Raw genomic sequence first — 27,367 nt, 5'->3', positions numbered from 1 at the left:
AGCAGCCCCTCTCCCACTATGCTGAAGCTCTACACATCTAGAACAGCACGGGCTATGTGGAGGTTTGTTAGCTTCAAAGCAGGGCTTTGCCCAGAAGGTAAGAAATGTTTTATCTTTACTACATGCCTATCCACTAGTCCACTATTTAGTACCTCCTCTATTTAGTGACTAGTAATCTATAATATATAATCAAAAGTATGGTGTACACCCCCAAGTAAAGAAAAATTGACCATTAGATGTCACAAGTGATGGATCTACCACTATAATAAGGAGGTGGGGAGTATTGTGTTGTCAGTAGAGAAGTAATAATAGCAGAATGGATAGGTCAGGAGAGTTTAGTGGCTTTGAACTTGGACAGCTCATGGGATATCACCTGTGTAACATATCCATCAGTGACATTTCTACCCTTCTAAAGCTGCCCACGTCGACTGTCGGTGATGGAACTGTGAAGTGGAAGCATGACAAAACAATCACAGCTAAAACAAGAATAGGCAGAACTCATGTACCGATGAACAGGGACAATCCAGCACTGTGGAGCATGGTTGTAAAAAACCATATGACATCACCTATCAAATAGTGTCACAAGGTTTTGATTCCTTGAAGTGAAGCCATTCTACCTATCCTAGAATAGTGTAATGTTGCAAGCTTAAAAGGAGGACTTACATAAGACTAAAATCTAAGGATGTGGACCGTGATGTAAGAAGGTTTGGATCAGGCTGGGAAGTGTGCATGGACAGCAGAAGTGGTTTAAGTGACTGCTCACAATAAGCAGGAAACCCAGGTTTGAGTTCTTGTCTGGCACAAATTTTCTTTTGTCACAACTGGACAATATATCTACACCCATTGCATTCATATTCAGTGAATAATTTGGAACAATATTTCATACAGCTGTTGGTCATTATGTCAGAACCTCTGGAATCAGTTAAAATGTTGACTTGGCTCCAGATCTCAGCATACATCATCACTACCTTCTCTGGATGTAGCTCTTGAGGAAGAATGAGCTGCAATTCCTCCACAGACATTTTGACACTCCATTGAAAGTGCCAGCTGTGTTCAAGCCATTATATTCAATACCTTCTCACTTAACATAAAGAATTCCACTACTAGAATGAAAACTTGCTTGGCACATTACTTTAAGCATCCTCATCAATCCAAATTGTCACTCTCAATCAACTGCTAATAAGAATGTCGCTCCACAACTGTTTTACACACTCAAGCTTATGAGAGTTACAGCACTGAAAAGTCATCAGTAATATATCTGTTTTCTGAATTCACTCTACATTCCTAAATGCACTTTCTAACTGAAGTATTAGATCTTCCATAATGCAGGCAACAACTTGACACAACCATAATCCTAAGCTGTACACTAGCAAAACCTTTTGTCTCAGCATAGAGCAGACTTGCTTTCTCAAGTAGATAATGCAACCTGATTTCTCATTTTATAAATGCTGCATTACTGCCAATACCATTCCTTATATACAAAGATAATATGTTGTGCTTAGCAGTAAAAATTTGTTTATTGCTCCTCACACTCTTTTTCCTTGTCACAGTTGTACTTCAGTTTAGGAAAACTGACACTATCAGCACACACTCCACTGCAGAGTGAAAATCTCATTCTGGAAACATCCCCCAGGCTGTGGCTAAGCCATGTCTCCGCAGTATCCTTTCTTTCAGGAGTGCTAGTTCTGCAAGGTTCGCAGAAGAGCTTCTGTAAAGTTTGGAAGGTAGGAGACGAGATACTGGCAGAAGCAAAGCTGTGAGTACCGGGCGTGAATCATGCTTCGGTAGCTCAGATGGTAGAGCACTTGCCCGCGAAAGGCAAAGGTCCCGAGTTCGAGTCTCAGTCGGGCACACAGTTTTAATCTGCCAGGAAGTTTCATATCAGCGCACACTCTGCTGCAGAGTGAAAATCTCATTCTGGAAAACTGACACTGTAATAACAAATGTCATTTACATTTCATCTACTACATCAATAAAAAAGTAACACATTACGTTATATTAATGTTCAGCAGAAATACTTACCCAAAATCCAGTTATTGCAATTTGGTGCATACTGTCATTCACACACTTGAGCACAATCAGCATACCATCAAGTGCTTCCTGAAGTTCTCTACCACATTTGCCATCTTCACTGTAGTGTATTAGGTCCTGTGAAAAAGAGATCAATGGAAAATTACAGGGTGATGAACTTGGTCGTGTTATGTAACAACTATAAGAAACAGATATCCAACGTGTTCTTTTTTTTTTTAACTTATCTTTTCAACAAATGAATCTATCAAAATTTATGGAGTACTCTTTTTAGGACATGTCTAGTCATCATGTCTTTACACAATCGACTTTCTTGTCTGAATTGATTACTCAAGACAAGTGCACCTACTTCAGCACCCCTGATGTTCTATTCCATAACCGAGTCTTGTCTGCTTTGAGTGGTTGTTTTCATTTACAGATGAATGCCAAAATTGCCGGTGTTGTGTGACCTGTCTGCTGTGCAGTTTAGCATCTGAGTGGTGAAAATGAGGGATTATCCTTTTTATGGAAAAATTCAAATACAGTAAAAAAATTGAGGAATAAGCAATGGCAATAGAGTTTGTTAATGACCAAAGCCAAATTCATAGTGGAAGTTCTTGTCAACGGTCACATGGTAAATTCTCTACACTCCTGAGCACTAAAAGAATAAGAAAAGTGTCATCCAAACATTTCAGAACATATGCATGTATTTGCTGAAGAAAATATGTACTTGTAAATATGTCAGACAATATGTAGAACAGAATAAATAGTGCCTTTTTGCTTTATCCTTTGTATCTTGTTTTCTTGCTAAGTGCTAAATAACAACAAAAAAGATTTTTCTCATCCAAGAAATCCGACAGTTTCACTGTTGAAATAATTTTAATTAAAACATATTTAGCTGTTTACATTCTTATTTTTGCATAGTATAGGTTTTTTCCTTTGCGAAATATAAATACTTTTTGCTTTCAGATATTTCGTCTCTCTTGTAAGCTAGTAGAAAAAAAATACAAGGACCTTGTGTAACTTCTAAATGTATCACAAAGATTAATAAACCATAGAAGCACAAAGTTAGTTCTGCAATAGGAGTGAACTCATCCAGAATAGGTTATAACTTCTGATGTTAGCAGATGCCACCAGAGTCCTTGTCTCTGTGCATGTGCAGTGTGCAGCGTACTCGGAAATTTAGAGCTCCACACTCACCATAATCTATAGATCATTCACACCATAGACACTCACGTTGTGGTTGGTTGCCGAATGACACGCAGGCACGAAAGGTGCACACACATCGAGTAGTTGATTTTGACCAGAAAGTAGCATGTGTAAAATGGGCTCCCCACCTATTTGAAGTTCGTCAATGCTAATATTCGAGGACATCACAAAATTCTGAGCGATACTCAAGAATAAAGAGGATTTTTCTTGTATATAACTTCTGTTATAGATGAGATGCTCAATTCCAGTAACTTTACCCACTCTTAAATGCAGATATTTCATTTAATACACAATAGCATATATATAAGAACCACAAATACACTGACTTTAAGTGCAGCTGCTAATATCAATTAAAACCACACAGGATTTATTAGTAAAAGTTTTCATCTTTCATCCCTCAGCATAGACAGTTGCATCAGACACTATCGGCACACTAAAATACTGCTGTATGTTCCAAAAATGCATATCTTTAAAAACAGTGGTGGGTTAGTAGGAAAGTCAGTAGTTAGATTTATTGTGAGGGCTGTAATAGATAGTTTCAGTGGGATGAATGTAGTGGGGAGCACACCAAGGAAGTCACAGAGGCCCTCTCTTGGAACTGCAAGATATGCTGTAGGTAAAGCATGATAGAGGATCGAGGAAAGGATGTCTGGCCCCTTGAACTGCAGTTGAAGGAAGATAGCAAAGAGTTACTGAGGATGAAGGCACACTGTGAGGAGAGTGGCAGTTGGGAAATGACAGCTGATAGGAAGGCTGGGAGGAGGAAGGAATGGTCTGACACTTTTGGTGGAAATGCCAGACACAAGTTCCAGCTGTCAGAGACAAGTGGAGAGGAGACTCAGGCAGGAGAAGAGGTAGGAAATGGGCAGCAATCTCTGCCCATGACTAGGAAACATCGAAGCACTGATAATGTTAGAAAGAAAGAGGATTTAGGGCTTTTATGTACGGATTTACCTAAAGATAATCAGGTAGCAACTGTGGGTGGAGCAGTTGGTGATGTGAACAAGATAACATCCTTACTTGGCAGGACAAATGTGTCCATGGTCAAGTCGTTTCAGTTTTATAATCTTCACTTGGACAGTACTGTACAGTGACTTAATGTGGGGCTGGATAGGTGTCGATGACTACTGATCAGGCACACATTGCACTGGTGCCATCTGTGACTATTGTAAGAAAAGAAATTTCACTATGCATTGCCTCCACTGCAAGAGGGCTGGGAAGGTAAGGTAAGGTAAGGTAAGATTGTTGGAGCTACTCAGTAACAATACAGAGGGTGGGAATGGGTCCACACAAGGTCAACTCCTGTTTTCACATGCAGCACTTCAGCAGTACCAGCTAAGAAAAGTAAATGGGTAACAGCAGCTATTATAAAGTCCTCTGAAACTCTTAGATACCCCAATTCTTTACAAATATAATTCACTAATTCAGAGTGCTTAAATCAGTAGAAAAATTACAAAAAAATATATATACAGGAGGGTCCTGCTTGCTAGGAAAAACCATTTAATGAAAGAATTATGTATAATGCAAAAATAAGAGGGATGTAGCAAGGAACATCCTAAAACAAGGAACCAAAAAAGGCAGGTTAGTACAACAACATACAAATGAAAGATGGGAGTAGGTAAATAGAAAATCCATAAGCAGTAGGACATTTTGTAAATGACTATTTTTCAGGTATTACAGAGAAGCTGCAACAAAGTTTCTCTATGAAAGTGTACCACCAAGAATGAATTATATATCCAGCACAATGATGGTTTATTACACAACAGAGCAAGAAGTAAAGGACACAATACAAACACTAAAAAATAAGAAAAAGCAGCCCTTGATGAGGTAGGCAACTCTGTTCTGAAGGCACGCATAGACATCATACAAACTCAATTAACACACATAATAAACAAATGTATTAGTTCAGGATATTTTTCAGAGTATTTAAAGTATGCACAAGTTGTGCCCCTACTAAAGATATATGATGTCAAAAACACTGGAAACTGCAGGCCAATTTCCCTACTCTCACCATTCTCAAAGACTGACTAATGAGTTGTCTGAATCAACAGAAACATCTTAATACAGTAAAAGTCTGTCTTCTAAGGTAGAAGAAGAATGATGTATTCAAAAAGTAATGTGAATTTTGTAACTTTGCATGTTGTATTGGGCCAATATGTGCAGTTTTGGCATTGTTATTTTGGTAAAAACATCTGTACAGAGTTAGCCATAATAGATAATTTGTCTGTTGTCAGATGTCAAAAAGTTTATGTATTTTTTCATAGTATCTAGGACAGCATAATGATTTGTACTGGAGCAAATGACATTTACAAAAATTTAGTCGCAAACATTTTTAAACAGCTCTCGAGAATTCTATTACTTAAGTTGCAAAAGACAGTCGGTGGACTGGGCTGGTATGAACCATATATAGAAATTGATACTGAAGCAACAGCAGCAATCACTTGAACAGACTGCAGCAGAACCTCAGATCATATCAGCAGCCAAGAGGAAGAGTAGTGCTGCCACTAGTTCATCTACCAGAAGCAGGGATGTGACTGACTGGAGTGAAGATTTCTTTATGAACTATCATGCCCATGCCAGTGCCACCAAAATTGTAAATACAGATGCATTAAGTTCTTTACCTCTTTCATTAAATAAATGACCATCAAAATAGTGTTCAGAGATGTAGTTCAGATACAGAAACACATAGCTCCTAGAGTAATACAGATAGAGGCAAACTACTTACTTTTCTACAAATTAACATTTGTTGCATTAGAAATAAGCTTTTAGAATTAGATCATTTGTGTAACAATCAGCTTGTTGATATTAAAGGCGTATTCATACATTGGTTAACTTGAGATCAAGTAAATATATTTGTTCCCCAAGGGAATGTTGTTGCATACATAATATGTAGAAAACAGAGAAAAAAATGTGGGGCTGGAATTTGTGTCAAAGTAGGACCAGAAATGATTTATCTACATATTGCTCAGTATTGGACAGGGAGTTTAGTTGTGTAAAATTAGAGAATGAAAATACACACATCAAAAAAAGTTTTGCATCACCCTGGTTCCCAGAACTCCTGAAAATAGATGTTGACTGTGGATATTGTATTGAGACACAATCCCTTTGGCTGTTCAGAGATATCACTAAACCCACCCAAAGATGTAAACAACCATGCATGAGCAGCACCTATTACACGGAGGGGGTCCGACAGCCGATCAGTTCCAGTCATTCCACCAGGAAGGAGGTACATAGCTCAAGTTGTCTGTAGTTCAACCATGCCTAGATGGTTGATACCTCGGTTCGATCGCATCCTCATTGTTACTTTGGCCCAGGAAGGGCTCTTGACAAGGGAAGTGTCCAGCTATCTTACAGTGAACCAAGCGATGTTGTCTGGACATGCAGGAAATACCGACAGACAGGAACTGTAGATTACATGCCTTGATCATGCCGCCCAAGGGCTACTACTGCAGTGGATGACTGCTACCTACAGATTATGGCTCGGAGGTACCCTGACAGCAATGCCATGAAACCATGTTGAATAATGCTTTTCTTTCAGCCACAGGACATTGTGTTACGACTCAAACTATGCACAACAGGCCATGTGATGTGCAACTTCACTCCTGATGTCCATGGTGAGACCCATCTTTGCAACCATGACACCATGCAGCACAGTACAGATGGGCCCAACAACTTGCTAAACGGAATGCTCAGGATTGACATCACGTTCTCTTCACCAATGAGTGTCGCATATGCCTTCAACCATACAATCATCGAAGACATGTTTGGAGGCAACCCCGTCAGGCTGAATGCCTTAGACACACTGTCCCGTGAGTGCTGCAAGGTGGAGGTTCCCTGATGATTTGGGGTGGCATATGTGGAACCGACGTACGTCGCTGATGGTCATGGAAGGCGCTGTAAAGGCTGTACGATATGTGAATGCTATCCTCCAACCAATATTGCAACCATATCGGCAGCATACTGGCGAGGCATTTGTCTTCATGGATGACAATTCATGCCCCCATCATGCACATCTTGTGAAAGACGTCCTTCAGGGTAACAACATCGCTTGACTAGAGTTGCCAGCATGTTCTCCAAACATGAACCCTATCGAATATGCCTGGGATAATTGAAACGGGGCCGTTTATGGACGTTGTGACCCACCAATCAATCCAAGGAATCTACGCTGAACTGCCATTGAGGAGTGGGACAATCTGGACCAACAGTGCCTTGATGAACTTGCGGATAATATGCCGCGATGAATACAGGCATGCATCAATGTAAGAGGTGGTGCTACTGGGTATTAGAGGTACCAGTGTGTACAGCAATCTGGACCACCACCTCTGAAGGTTTCGCTGTATGGTGGTGCAACATGCAACGTTGGTTTTCATGAGCAATACAAAGGGTGGAAATGATGTTTATGTTGACCTCTATTCGTATTTTCCATACAGGTTCCGTAATTCCGTAACTCTTAAAACCGAGGTGATGCAAAACTTGTTTTGATGTGTGTGTAATTTTACTTAATCTGTATAGGTTTCCAGGTGGAGACAAACTTGTTTAATGAAAAGTCTGAGTTAACAGGTAAAAAAATCTTGAAGAATAAGTCAAGAATTGCTATATGTGGTGCTTTTAATATAGAAATGACACACTTAAGAGTGGAAAGCCACAAGGACATTTCTGAATATGCTAAGATCATTAGAAAATAACTGTGCTCTTCACCGTGATTCCATACCACAAAAGTGTCATCCACATACCGATTCCACATCAAAGGGCTTTTACTGGCAGACTGCGGGGCCTGCTGTTCAAAAAATTCCTTGAATAGAAAAGCTGATGCCTGTATTTGTGTTACAAATGAAGTTGTGAGAACAGATTGCTCTTTGTTTCATGGGCCAGCAGCCACTATTCATCTAGATGAGAACAGATTACAATTGTCTTTAATGGATTAAATGTAATTTGAGTTGAAAAAGTTAGCTATCACGCACTGTATATTATAAATAATAATAGTAATAAAACAATAAGTTTGCTGCAAGAAACCACCCATGATAGACTTCAGTAAATAAAGTAGTACAATTGCTCTCTTACCATCTTGGGTTTATTCTTACCTTTAACAGCAGTTGATATTTCGTTATCCTCTGAACAGGCTTCAATAAATATGCTGCGAGTGGCAGTTTGTGGCCAAGCTTCAACTGACAAGCCTGGAAAAATATGTTTTTCTCGCCTACCATTTCCCTTAGATGTTCTGATCGTGGTATGTTCTGACAGTAGTAACTGTACAGACGGTAAAAGGCATCACGCTGCAGTAAACAAAGTAATGCAATATCAGAAAGATATCTAACAAACATAAGAAAAAATTTTGAATGCAAAAGTAAATGCTACAAAGAATAGACAAATGATAACGTAATGCTCCCATTTTTCTTTTGGAGTGGTCAGCTGAACCTAACTGGAGACTGCACACTTATGAGACTGCACACTGTTGATAAAAATAAGCAGCAGTAAGCACAGCCATTGTCATTTATATTCCACAGTAATCTTTCTGGCATCTCTGTATTTCAGGAATCATCCTCACTTGCTACTGTAAAATTACAAATGAAATATTCAAAGCAGCCTAACAACAATTTTTCTCCTCCTCATTTAAAAAATTATAGTTCACCCCAACTAGCTCATCTCAGTTGCACCATGTAATTCTCAGTCTTTGAATAACAACAATGGTAATTCCTGGCTAGAATAATACATAAATTAAGAAAATGTGACTACTCACTGTAGCTGAGTGGTGTGTGGTGCACAGAAACACACAACAGAAAATAGTGTTCGCACTAGCTTTCGAACTCACACACACAACCATGCAGACAGCCAAAATGGTTCAAATGGCTCTGAGTACTATGGGACTTGACATCTGAGGTCATCAGTCCCCTAGACTTACAACTACTTAAACCTAACTAACCTAAGGACATCACACCCATCCATGCCCGAGGCAGGAATCGAACCTGCGACAGTAGCAGCAGCACGGTTCTGGACTGAAGCACCTACAACTGCTCAGCCACACATACACACCATGGCCGGAGTGATACCGAGTACTGACTGTTGAGAGTAGCTGCCTGGGCGGATGGAAGTAGGGAGGAAATAGGGAAGGACACTGAAGGTGATGAGAGGGCAGCAGTATAGTGTGAGGCATGTCCTTTGACAAGTGACTCTGCAGCTGTACAACAAGATGAAAGGAGTTCTGAAGGTAGAGCACATAAGAGACACAGAGAGGATTGTGGGGACAGACGGGGAGGGAGGAAAGATGGCGAAGGGGGGGGGGGGGGGGAGTTAGGCTGCCCGGATGGGATGGGGGGGGGGGGGGCTGGTAGGAGAAAGGAAAGGTAAAATGAGGCAGCTGGAAAAAGTTTAGGGAAGGTTTAGATCAGTACGATTGTGAGATCACAGGATTTGCTGGACAGACAATTCCCACCTGTGTAGCATGAGCTCAAAAACTAGTGCAAATACTATGTTCTGTCACATGTTTCCACATGCCACATATCAATCAGTGACAAGCGACTGTTTGCCTTTCCTTGTTTTACATACCAATCTTATAACATTCTTTTGCCCACAGACTTTGCATTTGTGAAACTGTTTGGAGGACTAGTACACAGTAAGACCTTCTAGTGTTATCTTTTACATTTCCTCTATTCTTGGTTCTATGCCTAACTCTACATTATCCCTTGCCCTTCATCTTTAGACAAACCTTAATTTCACAGGGTGAAATGTGTTTTACATTCCTCTTATGCTGAATACGCTATTCAGAACTACATAATACCTGGTCCTATAATACGTTGGCAACATTTTTTTAAATTGTTCCAATAAAGTGATATTATTACATATTTTTTATTACTTATTCAATCTGTTCATTACATTTCACCCTTATATGCAACATAATCTGCTGAGATGTCCTATAACTGTAAAACTGACTCATTCTGTATTGTAGGGAAAGGTCACCATTATGAAACATGGAATATGCAAATAACCAAATAAGAAAAATTTATGAAAGCCTTTGCTATCATACTGGTAGCTCACATTTTCAAGCTGTAAGTCAGTATATTGGTTATTAGAGTGAAGAAACTGTTTGTGTGTTTACTTTCTTACTGTTTTTACCCAGTGCTGATTTGTCTACCCATCATTTTTCTGTGTTATCATCCAGAGGAATGTTGCATTAATTAACAAATCCAAGCCGGTGACCTACAGCACACACACTGAACTCGTTTCACTCATATCCACACAAAATTTATTTCCTACATTTCTTACACTGTGACAAAAGAAGTATTGTCCAAACTTATTTTTATATATAAGTAAGCTTTACCATTCATTATTTTTCCACTACACATTTCTTCCTCAATACTGAAAACAGTTTTGGAAATATGTGCTTCTTCATATCACACACGCTCTTCTTTCTATCATTTGTTTTACAGTTATGGCATAGTAAGTGCAAGATCTCCATTTCATAGACCCTCATTATTCTCTGAAAAGGTAGATTATGTGGAATTGGAGGTTAATGCTAAAGCATACAGTATCACCCCATCTTTAACTCTGGAGAATATGATTCAGTAAAAGAAATTTACAACTGAAAAATGTAGAATTTTTAACTAATGCAATCTGCCTTGATATTTTGTAAATTCTATAATAATTTCATTTGTTTGAGACACCGTTTTTTGGCCAGTTAACTTTACTGGCTAATCACTATTTACAGTTTATGTTTGGTCCACATCCTGTAAGACTGTTTTTATTTCCAGATGTCCAATTTAGTTATTGAGGTATGTGGTTGATAATATTGCCTTCAGTCTTCTTTCTCATTTTTCCATTCACTCAAAACTTGATTTTGGGTTTAACAATCTGATGAAGAGTTTCTAAATTTGGTGATTACAATAAAATACTATTTACAATTTTATCTATAGGTGAGTGATTTACCCTAGCCGACTACATTAAACTGCTGAATTCTACATTCTTGAAAAAGTAAACAAGAAAGTCAGTTGTATAAAACAAGTGCTTAATGGATATCTAACAAATATAAGTTTTCCATGTAGTATCATTGTTTTGATAAACCTCTCATACTTGTCCTTCATGGGTGTGACAGCTTCTACTGTATTTTATACATATTTTCAACACTTTTTTAAATTTAATTTATTAAAGTATCGTATGATTCATTACCCTCTGTATGAAACATAATGCCACAAGTTCAGTGCTTGTGATGCAGTTTTCCAAATCTTTCAGAAAAACATCCCCATGGAAAGAATAAAGTTCCTCTAAATTACCAAACAATACATCTGATTTCCCCAGTAGGGCCTGAGGTATTATAGACTGCATGTCACTTGCTTGCATTTCACGTTTGTAGCCCTGAAAGAAAAAACAACAAATCAAAAAAAGAATAAAAACAGAATGCTGAGGTACCAGAGCTTTAAAACATCTAAGAGAAAATATACGATGTTCAATGATCAATTTTACTATATTAAACCATAATGGAACGATCTTATAAGCTTGGTTATTTTACAATAAATTATGTCTCCAGACCTAAATGAGCTTTATGATAGACTGTGTGTGTAACAGCATTTGAACGGACCATCAATCTTTTTTTTTTTTTTTTTATTTTTAATTATTTGTCCTTTGAATCATTCTTGTACACATGCAAATGGTGATGCACAAAACACACATTATGGTATTGTACAAGCCACAGTATGATATGTCATGGTCAATGATATGAGGAGACAGTGCCTCTGATGATGATCAAAACAATGAAATTAATATAGAATGAATGTTTCACGATTAGGGCAGATATAATGTCTTTTGATAGTTGTAGCAACTGTTGACAGATTATTTCAAGCACAGTTGTGATGTAATATGCATGATCATCAGTTTCAGCTATTTTCAGATCCATTCAGCTTGGTTACAGTGAAGTATATTAATTTTGATGTTGTGGGTTAATATTAAAATACTAGCAGCAAACATCCAAGATGGTACTCAGTAGGAGGGATGGAGTTAAAAGGCTCACACACATCATGGCGTTAATTTCACCAGTGTTATCTGACATGCAGGCATATCTTTTAATTAAGAGTGACTAAATCAGTAAAAATGCCTGTTCAAAAACTTTCTAAAAATAGTTTTAAATCTTAGTTACAAATTAAAATTTTTAAAAGGATTAAACACTAAGAGCCAACAATTTAAGCTGTAGACATGCACATCCAGAAATGTGCAATAACTAAGAGCTTTATAAAGTCTTTGGGAAGTTAATAAAATATTTCCAGAATCTTATGTAAAATAGCTAACTGAACATCAAAAACCATTCTGAATAACATAAAATATAAAAACTAGAGAATTGAAAAGGACTTTAAAATGTTATTATGGCATTTTTCAAGTAAAATAAAAAAAGTTTCCTGCAATCTTCAGAACCAGTTGTCCAGCAAAGAGGAGGATCCAGCAGGGTAGGTAGGTTGTATGGGGTGGAACACAGCATTCAGTGTGATTTGATTTTTATTGATCCCAGAAATCCTGCTGCGTGTTGTTACTAATACATGTGGGACAATTCAATATATAAGGCACTGGCAAGATACTGAGCTACAGAAATAGGTGATCTGTGGTAGATATGCTTGCCTCATTAACTTAACTATTCTCTTCCACATAATAAATATCTGTCTATCAGACACAACCAAAAATAGAATGCAATATGTGATTATAGAGTACACAAAAAAAGACTATGTATATATATGAAGATTCTCTGGATTTATGGAATGTAAAGTCAGTCGTGACTGGGGGAATGAAACAACATGGAGAAACACTCAGTAAATGTCAATGCCTAGTGACAGCAATTCACGGAACAGGACTGCCTCAGCGAGTCATGAAGATTGGGGATACACACAGGCTCTTCAATAGTAACGAGCTAAGTCAAGCCTGGACTTCAGGAGTTGGATTTGCTGTCCATAATTAAATGGTTTCATCTATCAATAAAAGGTCTCCAGTAAATGACTGCATCTACTTTATGATACTAAATACTAAACCATATAAGATCTGCTTAGTCACCTGTCATGCCCCCATCAGACAATGCTGATGAAGAAACAAAGAACAATTTCTATCTTGAGCTAGAAACTGTAGTAGACGGACTACCTAGGCATTCAATCCAACTGGTAATAAGAGATTTCAGTATCAAAGTGGGTAGAGAAAAAAGTATCACCCAACAATTGGCCCTGATAGTAGCCATGAAAGAAGCAATGAGAACGGTGTCAGGCTAACTAACTTCACTGAAACAATGAGAATGACCATCAAAAGCATATACTTCCCAGAAGTACAATCACTTTTTGGTTGAAGTCAAACTACGTCCGAAACTGTCCACCAAATGGCAAAATAATGCAGAAAGGATAGTCCACTTTGACAAGTAAAAACTGAAAGATGTAGCAGTGAGACAGCACTACCAAGAAAAAAATGCAGAACATCTCACAACATCGGAAGATTCTAACAACGTAGAAGACGGATGGTGCTGCTGAGTGCAAATGAAGAGCTTGTTTGTCTTCCAAAATACGGAAGTAAACCTAGGTTTGATAAAGAATGTCGGAAATCCATAGAGACCAGATCAGCGAGGAGGCCAAAATGGCTAGAGCAACCTTCAGATGATACATGAATAGTATATTATGAGACAAGGCAAAATACAGACCAGCTCATGAGGAGGAAGAAACGGGAACACCAAAAAAACCTGTTGACAGCAGTCGAAGAGCCAAAGTCATCATGCTCTTTCTTCCAGGCCTCAAGATTTGCCAGAGGTGTCTACCAGCAAAATACATTGGTTTTAATGAATGATATTGGTGAAGTGGTACCACCACTAGAGCAGGCAAACCTATTTAAAAAAACATTTTGAGAATTTATTGAACCATTGCAGCCCAAGAGTGTTGAAAACTTCAATTTGATAGAGAGGAAATCTCTGAACTATCAGAGGAAGAAATCTGTGTTGCGCTAAAGGCCTTCAAGAACAACAAGGCTCAATGTAGTAGTGGTATCATAGCTGAAATGCTATGCCTGGGGGGTGAAGCATTGATGGAGGTGTTTAAGTGGTTAATATCTACACTTTGGACAGTGGAAAAAATTTCTGAAGAAGGGAAAGGCACAATCTTCAAGAAGGGAGATGCCACATAAGTGTCCAACTACCACAGGATTTCACTACTTGAGATTGGGTACGAAGTATTTACAATGCTGCTCCTAAACTGCTTGAAACCATTGACTGAAGAAATTATAGGCACTTCTCAATGTGGCTTCATCTTTGGACAGTCAACTCTTCTCACATATTTGCCTTGAGGCAAATTTTATGTGTTTTATCGGAAACTACACTTCATGTTCATTGATTTTAGGCAAGCATATGAAAGCACTGACTGCTCCAAGCTATGGAAAACATTAGAAGAACTCAACATTCCACCATCCGACTAACAGCAGCTTGCTATTCCCAATCAACTTGCCAAGCAAGATTTGACAGCCAACTATCATCACCATTTGGTATTCAAAATAGACTGTGACAAGGAGATCCATTGGCACCAATACTATTCAACTTGGCCTTGGAAAAAGTAAGCCACAACACTGGTCAAAACAGAGAAATGGATATAGTGGCAACAGACACAATCTTGGCATTTGCTGATGATGATGTGACCCTTGGCAACACCCAGAAGCAAGTAAGTGCTGACACTTCACGATTCCTCTGCAATGCAAGACAAATAGGGCTTGTAGTGAAGGAGAGTAAAACAAAATATCTCGTCGTCTCGTGACATCAAACTCCTCTCCCCTCCACTACTACTGATGGGTGTGCCTTCAAATGAGTAAGACAATTCAAATACCTGTGATCCATACTGACCAATAAAAGTGAAGTGACAAAAGAGGTGCAGCAATGAATAACAAACACTAACCGCATTTTCTTCAGCCTAAACAATCTATTCAAATCCTGGCTGTTATTGCTCAAAAACAAGATTCAACTGTACAGCTAAAAAACGAGATTCGGCTGTACATGACATTAGTATGGCTGGTACTTTTATATGATCGTGAAACCTGCGCAACTTCAGCAACAACTGAAGAAGCAATTTGTGCGTTCGAGAGGAACGTACTTTAAAAAATATATGTGCCGTCTACAATACCATTGAAGGTAAATGGGAATGAAGAACAAAAGTGGTACGGAGAACCACACATCAGTCAAATATTGGGGCAGAAGAGACTACAGTGGTTTCGCCACATCTTCTGAGCTGGTAGATCCCTCGCTAACCATGATGTGCAGTTTGTTGTACTCTATTTATATTGTGGTTGCCACAATTTTTTATTCTGCTGTATGCCTTAAACGCCTATAAATGAAATAAATGATGATATATATACGCACACACACAACCCCTCGAAGAGTAACATCTAGCCACTTTCTGAGGAATTAAGGGTTACCCCGTGCTTTATATGCACCTTTTCAAGTCTGACATCACCTGCCCTTGATCAGACTACCATGTGATAGGTGAAAATTTATGTACAGTTTTTACCTTTATTCAGTAATATTTAGTTCTTGTTTAATCAACATACCATCTCAGAGTTTGTTTCAGATTTGATGTTACAGAGATCATTAGCACAGTGATTTGAATATTGTATGTTGGTATCATCAGCAAACATTCCTGGTAGACCTTTCTGAATATTTTGGAGTCAGATCACAGACAAATATAACAACAGAAGTGGGCCAAGTGCGGACACTTAAGCAATGCCCTGTCTTACAATTTGTTCCTTTGATTGCATGCTTCCAAAACTTTTTAAGGTGACTGCAACTCTTTGTATTCTGTCTGTGAGATATGATCTAAACCAGTCACTGCACTTTCCCCTAATTCCACACTGAAACAGTTTCTCTATATATAACTCACAGCTGACGATGCCTAAGGGCTCTGTGAGATCAAGTAGTAATCTTGTTGTAAACTTTCTGTCACTGAGAGCATTATACACATTTGGAAATGAATATAGGGCCCCAGTTATTGCCAAACTCAAAAGCATTCAATAAATAGTTGCTTTCCAGAAACTTATTATTATGGAAATATCCTGCTTTCTCAAGAACCATTGATACGCTCGACTGGATCAAGATTTGTCTGTAGTTATTGACAACACTCATTTCATCTTTTTAAAGAGATGAACCACTTTAGCTGCCTTGAATTATTTAGAGAGCTGTCCCTACAGAAAGAGCAGTTTATTACAGCTAACAGAGAATAAAACACATGATGGCCGATTTATTTCAGAAGGTAACTAGATACGCCACCAAAACCACATGAGTGAGAGTTTGGTTTCTGCGTTATGTGGGACAACATGGAGAGTAGTAAAGAATCTCGTCAAATTTATTAAAGTAAGTGTGCTGGTTGAAACAATTTTGCAGGGTCAACACATATCCAGGCTGTTGACTGTAGTACAATAACTCTTACATTCTTCAAACATATTCAACCAGCAGAAAAACACAACAGGTGAATATGTTCCTGTTTAAAAGACACTGAATGAAAAGTGGGGCACCAGCTGCCTCATTCTATGTTTCTCAGCACCTTTAAAAATGTTACTGAAGATTTTAGCATGCAAACAAATTCACACTTTTTTACGTTGAGAGGGAAGCGACAGTGACAGTGGGAAAAGAGATTGAAAAGTCTCTACGCATACAAAAAATTTGCATGTACTTCATTACTACAACATGGGGTTCTCAGAACCCTTCTGACGATAACGAACACACTTTACAGCATATTTCTCTATGCTACGTCACTTTATAACTACATTTTCACCTCACACTGGATTTCACATGCATATTTTACATGTACAGATAGGGTAACTTTGAACCTCTGTACCTAGAAAATGGATAAAGATATCAAGCAAATGTTCATGACTGTTTGAGATCAGGATATTAGAAATATATTGCAAAAACGATTACACCCATTTGCTGTGGATAGCTGTCCTGGGATCTGTGGCTCAGTTTTGATACTCAGACGCCATGTTTTTGGTGTGTGTCTTGATAATGAATAAAGATTCTCGAAAACTTCTAAATAAACGCCTAAATAACATAGCATTAAAATTAGAGAAGTTTGCTGTGGTTATTTATTATTTATATTTCACCTAATATCAGATTTTACGTGCATAGGGCAACATTGAACCTCTGTATCTCAGAAATGGATAAAAATATCATGAAAATTTTCAAGGTTATTCAACATCAGGAACTTAGGAATATACCACAAAACTTTCAGGTAACTATGGTTCTTAGCTGTCTTTAAATCTACAGTTGCATTTGGCCCTGTACTGTAGGATATTGACACTAAGACAATCCATCTGTTGGGTGTACAAATGGTCCCTAGCCTAAAGGCTACACAGAACACTATCACCAATAGAACGGCAGGTATGAGCCCCGGAAAAATCCCCTTTTAATGTGCAGTGTTTTGAAACATACCAGTAAGCATACTGTTGCATGTTTACTGATAAGTGACTTGAGTGCTCTGTGTAAAACTGTCATGTGTTGTTGAGTGTTATGCATCAGCAGATGGACCTGGTAGTGGTTTTGTTGCTTCTCATTTGTGCAACATTTACATCCATAATCTGCAAATAACTGTGAAGAGCAAGGCAGAGAGTACTTTCCATCATACCACACATTAGGGTTCCATTCACTCACAGATTGTGGGAACAATAACTGCCTAAATGCCTCTTCGCACACATTAATTTGTTTAATCTTGTATCATCAGTCCTGTGAAAGAAGTGCATAGTAGGAGGCTTTTTTGAGATTCCTAACCTAATACTGATTCTTGAAACTTTGAAAGTAGGCTTTCATGGGATAGTTGACATCTATCTTCAAATGTCTGACAGTTAAGATTTTTCAGCATTTCTGTGACATGAAACTTCCTGGCAGATTAAAACTGTGTGCCTGACCGAGACTCGAACTCGGGACCTTTGCCTTTCGCGGGCAAGTGCTCTACCATCTGAGCTACCGAAGCATGACTCACGCCCGGTCTCACAGCTTTACTTCTGCCAGTATCTCGTCTCCTACCTTCCAAACTTTACAGAAGCTCTATGTGATCTATGTGATCAATTTATATCCCAACAATATGTTATTCCTAGGATTCCAAATGTAATTCACTGATATTGTAGTCATTGGATATTGTGTTTTTTTGTTTTGTGAACTGCACAATTTTTCATTTCTCAGTACTTAAAGTAAGTTGCCATCTTCACACTACTTTGAAATTTTATCCATTTTTGCCAGAATATTTAGGCTGATTTTTTTTCAGAAGGTACTGCAGTATAAATGACTGGATCACCTGCAAGAAGTCTGAGGTTACAATTAATATTATTTATCAACAGAAACTCCAGGTTGTAATGTCAACAATGTAAGAAAAATCAAACAATGGAAAATCCAAGTGGAATGTAATAATATTATGAAAAGGAAAGTTGCTACTCACCACATAGTGGAGGTGCCGAGTCGCAGATAGGCACAATAGAAAGACTGTCACAAATAAAGCTTTCGTGAACAACAGAAAACACACACACACACACACACACACACACACACACACACACAAGCACGAGCACATGTGTGTGAGCACATACGTGTGTGCACACATGTGCGAGCACACTTGCACATGCGTGTGTGTGGGCACACGCATGTGCGCCTGTCGTCTATTGTTGACGAAGGCCTTCATGGTCGAAAGCTTTATTTGTGACAGTCTTTTTGTTGTGCCTATCTGCAACTCAGCACCTCTGCTGTATAGTGAGTAGCAACTTTCATTTTCATAATATTGTTACAATGTAAGAAAAAGATAGATTGTAACATACCATACAGATGACATGTTAAGTTGCACACAGGCACAATTAAAAGACACTTGCACATTAGCTTTTGGCCACAGTCTTCATCACAAAAAGAAAGAGAAACACACACACCATTTAGTCACACAAACAAGCATTCCTCGTGCACACATGACCACCACCTCCTGCAGCTGGGACCAGAATGCTGGAAGATAATGTGTAAGTGTCTTAATTGTGCCTGTCTGCAACTTAACATGACTCTTTTATGGTAAGTAGCAATCTATCTTTCCCTTACGTAATTAATATTATCTGTGAGACTGTTTTCTCCCTACCACGAAATTCTCAATCTAGTCACAGATTTCTTTGGGTACCACATACGGTCATACTTTTGTTAACAAACATTAAGTGTAGTATTGAGTCAAATGCTCTTCTGACATCAAGGAATACTGTATCTACTCAAATGCCTTTATCCATAGCTTCCAGGATGTAATAGAAAAGTGGGATGTGTGATTTCACATCACATTGGTTGGCATGTCAGAAGTCATTCTATTTGAGTTACCACTTTATGCTTGAGCTCCGAATATGTTACAAGATTCTACAATGTTCTCTGAATGGTGTTTAATGTTTCCCTGGACAATGCAGATATTTTATTAACTTAAAAATGGTTCACCATCGTAAAAGGTACCTTTATGTGCCTATCACTTCCCTCTTACAGCCCCCCCCCCCCCCCACCCCCACCACTTTCAAAGTAGAATTCAGCATTATGTCTATATAGGTACCTTCCTGGATTCTTTTTAATACCCAGTATTTTAATGCTGAGGCAGCCAAAAACATAGATGAAGTATGTATGCTGGAAGTACCTGAAGATGGCTGAAAATAGCCAAAACTAGTAACTGCCTATATTATATTGCAAATGCAATAAAATAAACAGCTAGCATCTTTGACCTTGTAATGGAGTGTGAAATGTTCTGGAAGATGAAAGTTGTGTAGACACTAAGAGGTATTGGCAGGAGTGAAGTTGCAAGGGATGGAGAGATCATACATCAATAGCTCAATTCGTAGTCCAACATACAATTTTAATCTGCCATTAATTTTCTGTAGTTACTGTGGTCTTCAGTCTGAAGACTGGTTTGATGTAGCTCTCAATGCTAATCTATCCAGTGTAAGCCTCTTGACTGTTGCATGACTATTACAACTTACATCCATTTGCTGGCTGTTCCATCTATCTCCCTGTAAAGCTTTTACCCTCCTCACTTCGCTCCATTATCAAACTGATATTTCCTTAGTGCTTTAGAATATGTCTTATCAACTCATTCCTTCTTTTAGTCCCATTGAGCTACAAATTTCTTTTTTCATCAATTCAATTCAGTCATTTAATCTCCCTAGAGCTAAGCACTGAATCAGAAATAAATAGCTAGTTTGCAGGTGACACTAGCATCCTTCTTACAGCAAAACTACAGGAGAACTACAATAAAGCTATAGACCACTTAAATTACTGGTTTGATGGAAATTAGCTAATAATAAACATAGCCAAAACAACTTCTCCAAACTTCTGTTTAAGGGGCATAACCTTGAACACCTCTGTGCCAAACTCCAGCAGAATTAAACCCTCAATGCAAACAAAAATATTTAGGCATATGGCCGTAACATGATTTTAAATAGTAGACACACATAACAAACACAAATGCGACACTGGAGAAAGAACACTACAGCCTATGTTTACTTGCACACAAAGCAAGCTTGCACACTGTCCAAACTGTACACTTTGCCCAGTTCCACAGAATTCTACAGTATGGCATTTTATTCTGGGAAGAACAACTGCTACCTCGGTCATATCTTGACCCATAAAACAGCTATAAGAGAAATTCACAATGTACCACAACAGATACCTGGAGGCCTCACTTTCAAAACTCTTTGATCCTTCGATTTTCCTGCATTTGTATTCTGTAAACGCGTGAGTATGTAGAAAAGAATTTAAGAGAGATAAATGGTTGGTTGGTTGGTTGGTTGGGGAAGGAGACCAGACAGCGTGGTCATCGGTCTCATCGGATTAGGGAAGGATTGGGAAGGAAGTCGGCCGTGCCCTTTCAGAGGAACCATCCCGGCATTTGCCTGGAGTGATTTAGGGAAATCACGGAAAACCTAAATCAGGATGGCCGGACGCGGGATTGAACCGTCGTCCTCCCGAATGCGAGTCCAGTGTCTAACCACTGCGCCACCCCGCTCGGTACAAGAGAGATAAATAAAAACTTCAATAAACATTGTGTGAAACCAGGCAAAAATATGAACTCCATGTCCAGTCTGTAAGGACATCAGTCTTTAAACTCTCCACTACAAATAGTGCTACACAAATATACAAATCATTCCCTCATTTTCACTGGTTTATAAATCCCTAAGGGTATTCTTACTAGACCACTGCATCTATTCAGTCATAGAATCTTTAGACCTTGTGTAAGAACAACAGACTTGAACCAAGAATGTGCAAAAACTGCTACTGATCACAAAGCAAGATCTAACAGAATTAATTTATTACACACACACACACACACACACACACACACACACACACACACACAACTGTGCATGCTTATGTCCAAATGACATCATGTGTGCGTAAATGACATCCCACAACCTGCTGAGGTTATCTGGATGAATAAGGAATTTGAATCTATGAGGTGCATTCAAGTTCTAAGGCCTCCGATTTTTTTTCTCCGGACTGGAAAGAGATAGAAACATGCGCATTGTTTTAAAATGAGGCCGCGTTCATTGTCAATACGTCCCAGAGATGGCAGCACCGTACGGCAGATGGAATTTTACCGTCAGCGGTGAGAATGAGAACTGTTTTAAATACTTAAAATGGCGACGTTTTCCTTACTTGAACAGCTTGCAATCATTCGTTTTCTGAATTTGCGTGGAGTGAAACCAATTGACATTCATCGACAGTTGAAGGAGACATGTGGTGATGGAGTTATGGATGTGTCGAAAGTACGTTCATGGGTGCGACAGTTTAATGAAGGCATAACATCGTGTGACAACAAACCGAAACAAACTCAGGCTCGCACAAGCCGGTCTGACGACATGATCGAGAAAGTGGAGAGAATTGTTTTGGGGGATCGCCGAATGACTGTTTAACAGATCGCCTCCAGAGGTGGCATTTCTGTGGGTTCTGTGCACACAATCCTGCATGACAACCTGCAAATGCGAAAAGTGTCATCCAGGTGGGTGCCACGAATGCTGACGGATGACCATATGGTTGCCCGTGTGGCATGTTGCCAAGCAATGTTGACGCACAATGACAGCATGAATGGGACTTTCTTTTCGTCAGTTGTGACAATGGATGAGACGTGGATGCCATTTTTCAATCCAGAAACAAAGCGCCACTCAGCTCAATGGAAGCACACAGATTCACCGCCACCAAAAAAATTTCGGGTAACAGCCAGTGCTGAAAAAAATGATGGTGTCCATGTTCTGGGACAGCGAGGGCGTAATCCTTACCCATTGTGTTCCAAAGGGCACTACGGTAACAGGAGGTGTATCCTACGAAAATGTTTTGAAGAACAAATTCCTTCCTGCACTGCAACAAAAATGTCCGGGAAGGGCTGCGCGTGTGCTGTTTCACCAAGACAATGCACCTGCACATCGAGCTAACGTTACGCAACAGTTTCTTCATGATAACAACTTTGAAGTGATTCCTCATGCTCCCTACTCACCTGACCTGGCTCCTAGTGACTTTTGGCTTTTTCCAACAATGAAAGACACTCCGTGGCCGCACATTCACCAGCTGTGCTGCTATTGCCTCAGCGATTTTCCAGTGGTCGAAACAGACTCCTAAAGAAGCCTTCGCCACTGCCATGGAATCATGGCGTCAGCGTTGAGGAAAATGTGTACGTCTGCAGGGCGATTACGTCGAGAAGTAACGCCAGTTTCATCGATTTCGGGTGAGTAGTTAATTAGAAAAAAAAATCGGAGGCCTTAGAACTTGAATGCACCTCGTATCTACCTAATCTCCAGCATTTTTCTGTAACACCCCAATTTCTGAGGACTGTATACCCTTCTTTTTTTAATTTGTTCTCCCTGAACTTTAATTCCCTTCCAAATATCTTTTTGGTTTCCTTTACTGCTTGCTCATATGTATTGAATAACACTGGAATAAGCTACAATCCTGTCTCACTCTCTTCGCAACTACTGCTTGCCTTTCAAGCTCTTCTACTCACGTTTAACTGCAGTCTGGTTCTGTACAGGCTGTAGGTAACCATTCACCACCTGTATTTCATCCCTGCTACCTTCAGATTTCCAAAAACTATATTCCGATAAACATTTTCAGAAACTTTCTCCAAATTCGCAAATGCTGTAAGTGTAGATTTGCCTTCCTTCAGTCTATCTCCCAAGATAAACCATAGGGTCTGTATTGCCTCACCGCCCTTAATTTGAGGAAGAAATTTCTGAGGATGTACGTCTGGAATACAGCATTGTATGGTAGTGAAACATGGACTGTGGGAAAACCGGAACAGAAGAGAATTGAAGCATTTGAGATGTGGTGCTGTAGACAAATGTTGAAAATTAGGTGGACTGATAAGGTAAGGAATGAGGAGGTTCTACGCAGAATCGGAGAGGAAAGGAATATGTGGAAAACACTGATTAGGAGAAGGGACAGGATGACAGGACATCTGCTAAGACATGAGGGAATGACTTCCATGGTACTAGAGGGAGCTGTAGAGGGCAAAAACTGTAGAGGAAGACAGAGATTGGAATACGTCAAGCAAATAATTGAGCACGTAGGTTGCAAGTGCTACTCTGAGATGAAGAGGTTAGCACAGGAAAGGAATTCGTGACGGGCCGCATCAAACCAGTCAGTAGACTGATGACAAAAAACTTTGCCTCACATGGCAATTGGATGGATTTTTCTAATTTCTTTTTAATTTGTGGTATGTTAAGTTCAGAAATTATCTCTCCCACAGCAGTTTAATGCAACTCACAAAAATTCTCGAGAAAATCAACTTTGAAATTCTCCAACCATATTCAATATGCTAAAATAAGGTTCATATTTTTTGACTAGCTGTGTGACCCTGTGGCAGAGTGGTTGTTCACAAAGTGGGTGGCCTGAGTTTGATTGTAGGTGCAATCAAATTTTTAAATAAAGGTGCATGCTCTATGATCATTCCCGGAAAACAGAGAATAGATTAAGTCCACAAGACTGGTAATCAATAGATCGAGCCTCATTTTAGTCATTATTTTTTTCGGTTTTTCCATGTAGTTCAAGTACCTATGTCATTTAAATATAAAATTTATTGAATACACACTAATTAACACATCTAATTCTTATTTCTAATTCTACATTGCACATGAAAATCCAGTTTTGATTGCAAATAAAAATTCTTAATTACCAATCTTTTATGATTTAACAAAAATTACAAATTAATTTTTTCTGTATTTTTATATTTTATGCGTCACATAGATGCTCACTAAACACGCAACATGCAAGTTTGTTTAAAAATTTGGTTCCACCAGGACTGGAACTCGGGAAGGTGAGCCAAAGGTTGCATTTCATTGGCAGAACACTTAGAAGATGCAACAAGTCCACTAAAGAGACAGCTTACACTACACTCGTTCATCCTCTGTTAGACTATTGCTGCGCGGTGTGGGATCCTTACCAGGTGGGACTGACAGAGGACATCGAAAGGGTGCAAAAAAGGGCAGCTCGTTTTGTATTATCACTTAATAGGGGAGAGAGGTTGGCAGATATGATACGCGAGTTGGGATGGAAGTCATTAAAGCAAAGACGTTTTTCGTCGCGGCGAGATCTATTTACGAAATTTCAGTCACCAACTTTCTCTTCCGAATGCGAAAATATTTTGTTGAGCCCAACCTACATAGGTAGGAATGATCATCAAAATACGCGCTGTTCGGGAGTGGAATGGTAGAGAGATAGTATGATTGTGGTTCGATGAACCCTCTTCCAAGCACTTAAATGTGAATTGCAGAGTAATCATGTAGATGTAGATGAGCACTTTAACATATAGCCAAGCTGCTTGTCAAAATACCACCACTTTAGTTTAGCATATTAAAAATGGTCAGAAAAATTCAATGTTGATTTTCTCCAGTATTTCTGAGAATTGCAATGAACTATTTTGGGAGAGCTATTTTTGAGGTCTGAACATCATGAGCTACAAATATAAAAATTTACAAAAATCTGATTGCCGTGCAGTCCTCTTGTTAATTCTTTCAGTGTTCTGTCAAATTGTTCTCACTTTTCTATTAAATTAATATTAAAATTATAATAATTGCTTAAGTAATTAATTTAAGGACTGTCCAGCACAAGACACAATATGCACAGATTGACTACCTCCACTTAGCTATAGAACTTCTGCATGTGCCCGCATATCTTTGTACTTTATATTGAAACAACACTGAGGACAAAGGCTTATAGTTTATTTGAGAAGAAAAGATGAGTGTCACCATATCCTGTGTTGTCAAGGATTGTGATCCAATATCGGCATGTTGTCACATATGGAGATGATCTATTCACTGCTTTCACACATTATCCTGATCGAACTATTTCCGGCACCAATATTGTACTCCTTAATGTTGACATGATATGCTATCATGCTCATGTTCTCATCTCCCCTGACAGCTCTTCACTGAGTTATGAAACAATGGCATCTCTGGGAACTCAGGAATGGATGGTATAAACAATCTTTCTCTAGTATCTTAGTTACTTATTGTTCATACACTGTTCTACACACACCTTCAAGGCTGAACAACAATATCATTTTTCCTGTGTGTTGCAATTGTTACAAACATTACTGTAGATAATTTAAAAATAAAGAATACAGTAACAGTTGCAAAGAGTATGGCTATGGGAAGTATAAATAAAGCTTTACATTTCATAACAACACTGCACATTTCAAAGCAGGTCTGCACACAAATGTGCTTGTCTGTTTTAAGTTCACTTACATACTTTCCAATGTTCATACGACATAAAAACTTCATTTTTCATCAAATGGGCTAGTTTCTTTCACAATCATTTAGCATATGTTATCAAACTTACCTTTATAATAGATCCGAGCTCTGATACATACACCTTTTCTGTTTCCAACAGTTCTGTTAGGACATGGCCTTGTTTAATTTTCAAAGTCTCTTGATCATGATTTACTTCATTGTCAGGAGACAGATTTGTGTCATTAGATTCATAAGATTTTACAGGAATCTGCCATGAATCAGAGGGCATATCAATCTAAAAAGAGGAAAAAATGCATAAAAATTGTATACTAAAAGGTAGAGGAACACAGTTTTATAATTTGATGTTTAGTATTACCATCACATTCACATTCATTCATTCATACATACATACATCATGTTCCATAAATCTCATCATGAAAGAAGGCCTTCAGTGACATGGAATGACTAAAATTACACATTGACAGCATCAGCAACATCTTTAAAGTATATTTACACTATTGTCAGAAAGTAGCACAAAGACACGTACTGTATTGTTCCAGAGGATGATTTCATTCTAGAAAATTTTTCCTGGTGTTTGTATTGAAGTAAGTTTGTTTCAAATAATACAATCTGAGCACAAAATGTATCATTCTAAAAGATGAATATGAAAATAAAGAGGCAAAAGCAGTGGAAAAACTGTCTACGTACACAAAGTTCTCAACATTGCACAGAAATGCACATCCAACATCCAACATAAAATTCACTAGGAGAAAGTTCACATTTTCGTACTTATATCCACTTAATTAATTCTGTCTACATAAAATAAAATCTGAACAACTTGCTCAATGTAACATAAGCTCGGAACACTTTAACTATAAATTTGCAATACCGATTAATTCCCCCCCCCCCCCTCCTCTCTCTCTCTGTAAAACACACACACACACACACACACACACACACACACACACACAAGGCCACTGTCATCTCTGAGTGCTAAGGATCTAGCTGGAGTGAGCAATGAGGGTACAGAAGATGTGTGTGGTGCACATGGAGAGGAGTGGCAGTGTAGGACTGGGGGAAGATGCTAGTGCAACCTTTGAAAGTGTACAGAGTCATGTTAGGAACTGGATATGGCTGAGAGGTACAGCATCAGGGTAATGTGCTTGGGTGGGGGGGGAGGGGGGGGGGGACAATGGGAAAGGCAGAGAAGTAGAAGGGAAAGGACTTTATAGGTGTGTTGGCGGGATAAAGGCCATAGATAGTACTTAAGTGGAAGTGGGAAAGGGGTAAGCAGCTGGAGGACAGGGACTAGTGAAGGTCGAGGCCAGGTGCATTATGGGAACAAAAGACAAAAGATATGTTTCTGGGAGAGTTGCCAACCGAGCAAAAACAGAAAAGCTGGTGCTGGTATGAGGAGTTCATATGGAACAGGCTGCGAAGCAGTCATTAAAGTGAAGCA

General features: G+C 38.8%; 1 protein-coding gene across 1 annotated transcript in view; it reads right to left on the bottom strand.

Annotated features, from left to right (window-relative positions):
• The window catches only part of LOC126174324 (guanine nucleotide exchange factor DBS-like), a 377,138-nt gene that overhangs the window by 57,916 nt on the left and 291,855 nt on the right, over positions 1-27,367 (bottom strand). Inside the window, exons 14-17 of the mRNA XM_049921026.1 lie at positions 26,018-26,203; positions 11,377-11,562; positions 8,298-8,489; positions 2,023-2,148 (exon numbers count right to left, since the gene is read on the bottom strand). Coding sequence (XP_049776983.1) covers positions 2,023-2,148; positions 8,298-8,489; positions 11,377-11,562; positions 26,018-26,203 — 690 coding nt within the window. The remainder of the gene's footprint in view (positions 1-2,022; positions 2,149-8,297; positions 8,490-11,376; positions 11,563-26,017; positions 26,204-27,367) is intronic.

Source organism: Schistocerca cancellata, chromosome 1 (assembly GCF_023864275.1).
Source record: "Schistocerca cancellata isolate TAMUIC-IGC-003103 chromosome 1, iqSchCanc2.1, whole genome shotgun sequence".
Taxonomy (NCBI): Eukaryota; Metazoa; Arthropoda; class Insecta; order Orthoptera; family Acrididae; genus Schistocerca; species Schistocerca cancellata.
Note: the sequence above shows the minus strand (reverse complement) of the source record. Positions and strands in the feature narration are given on the sequence as shown.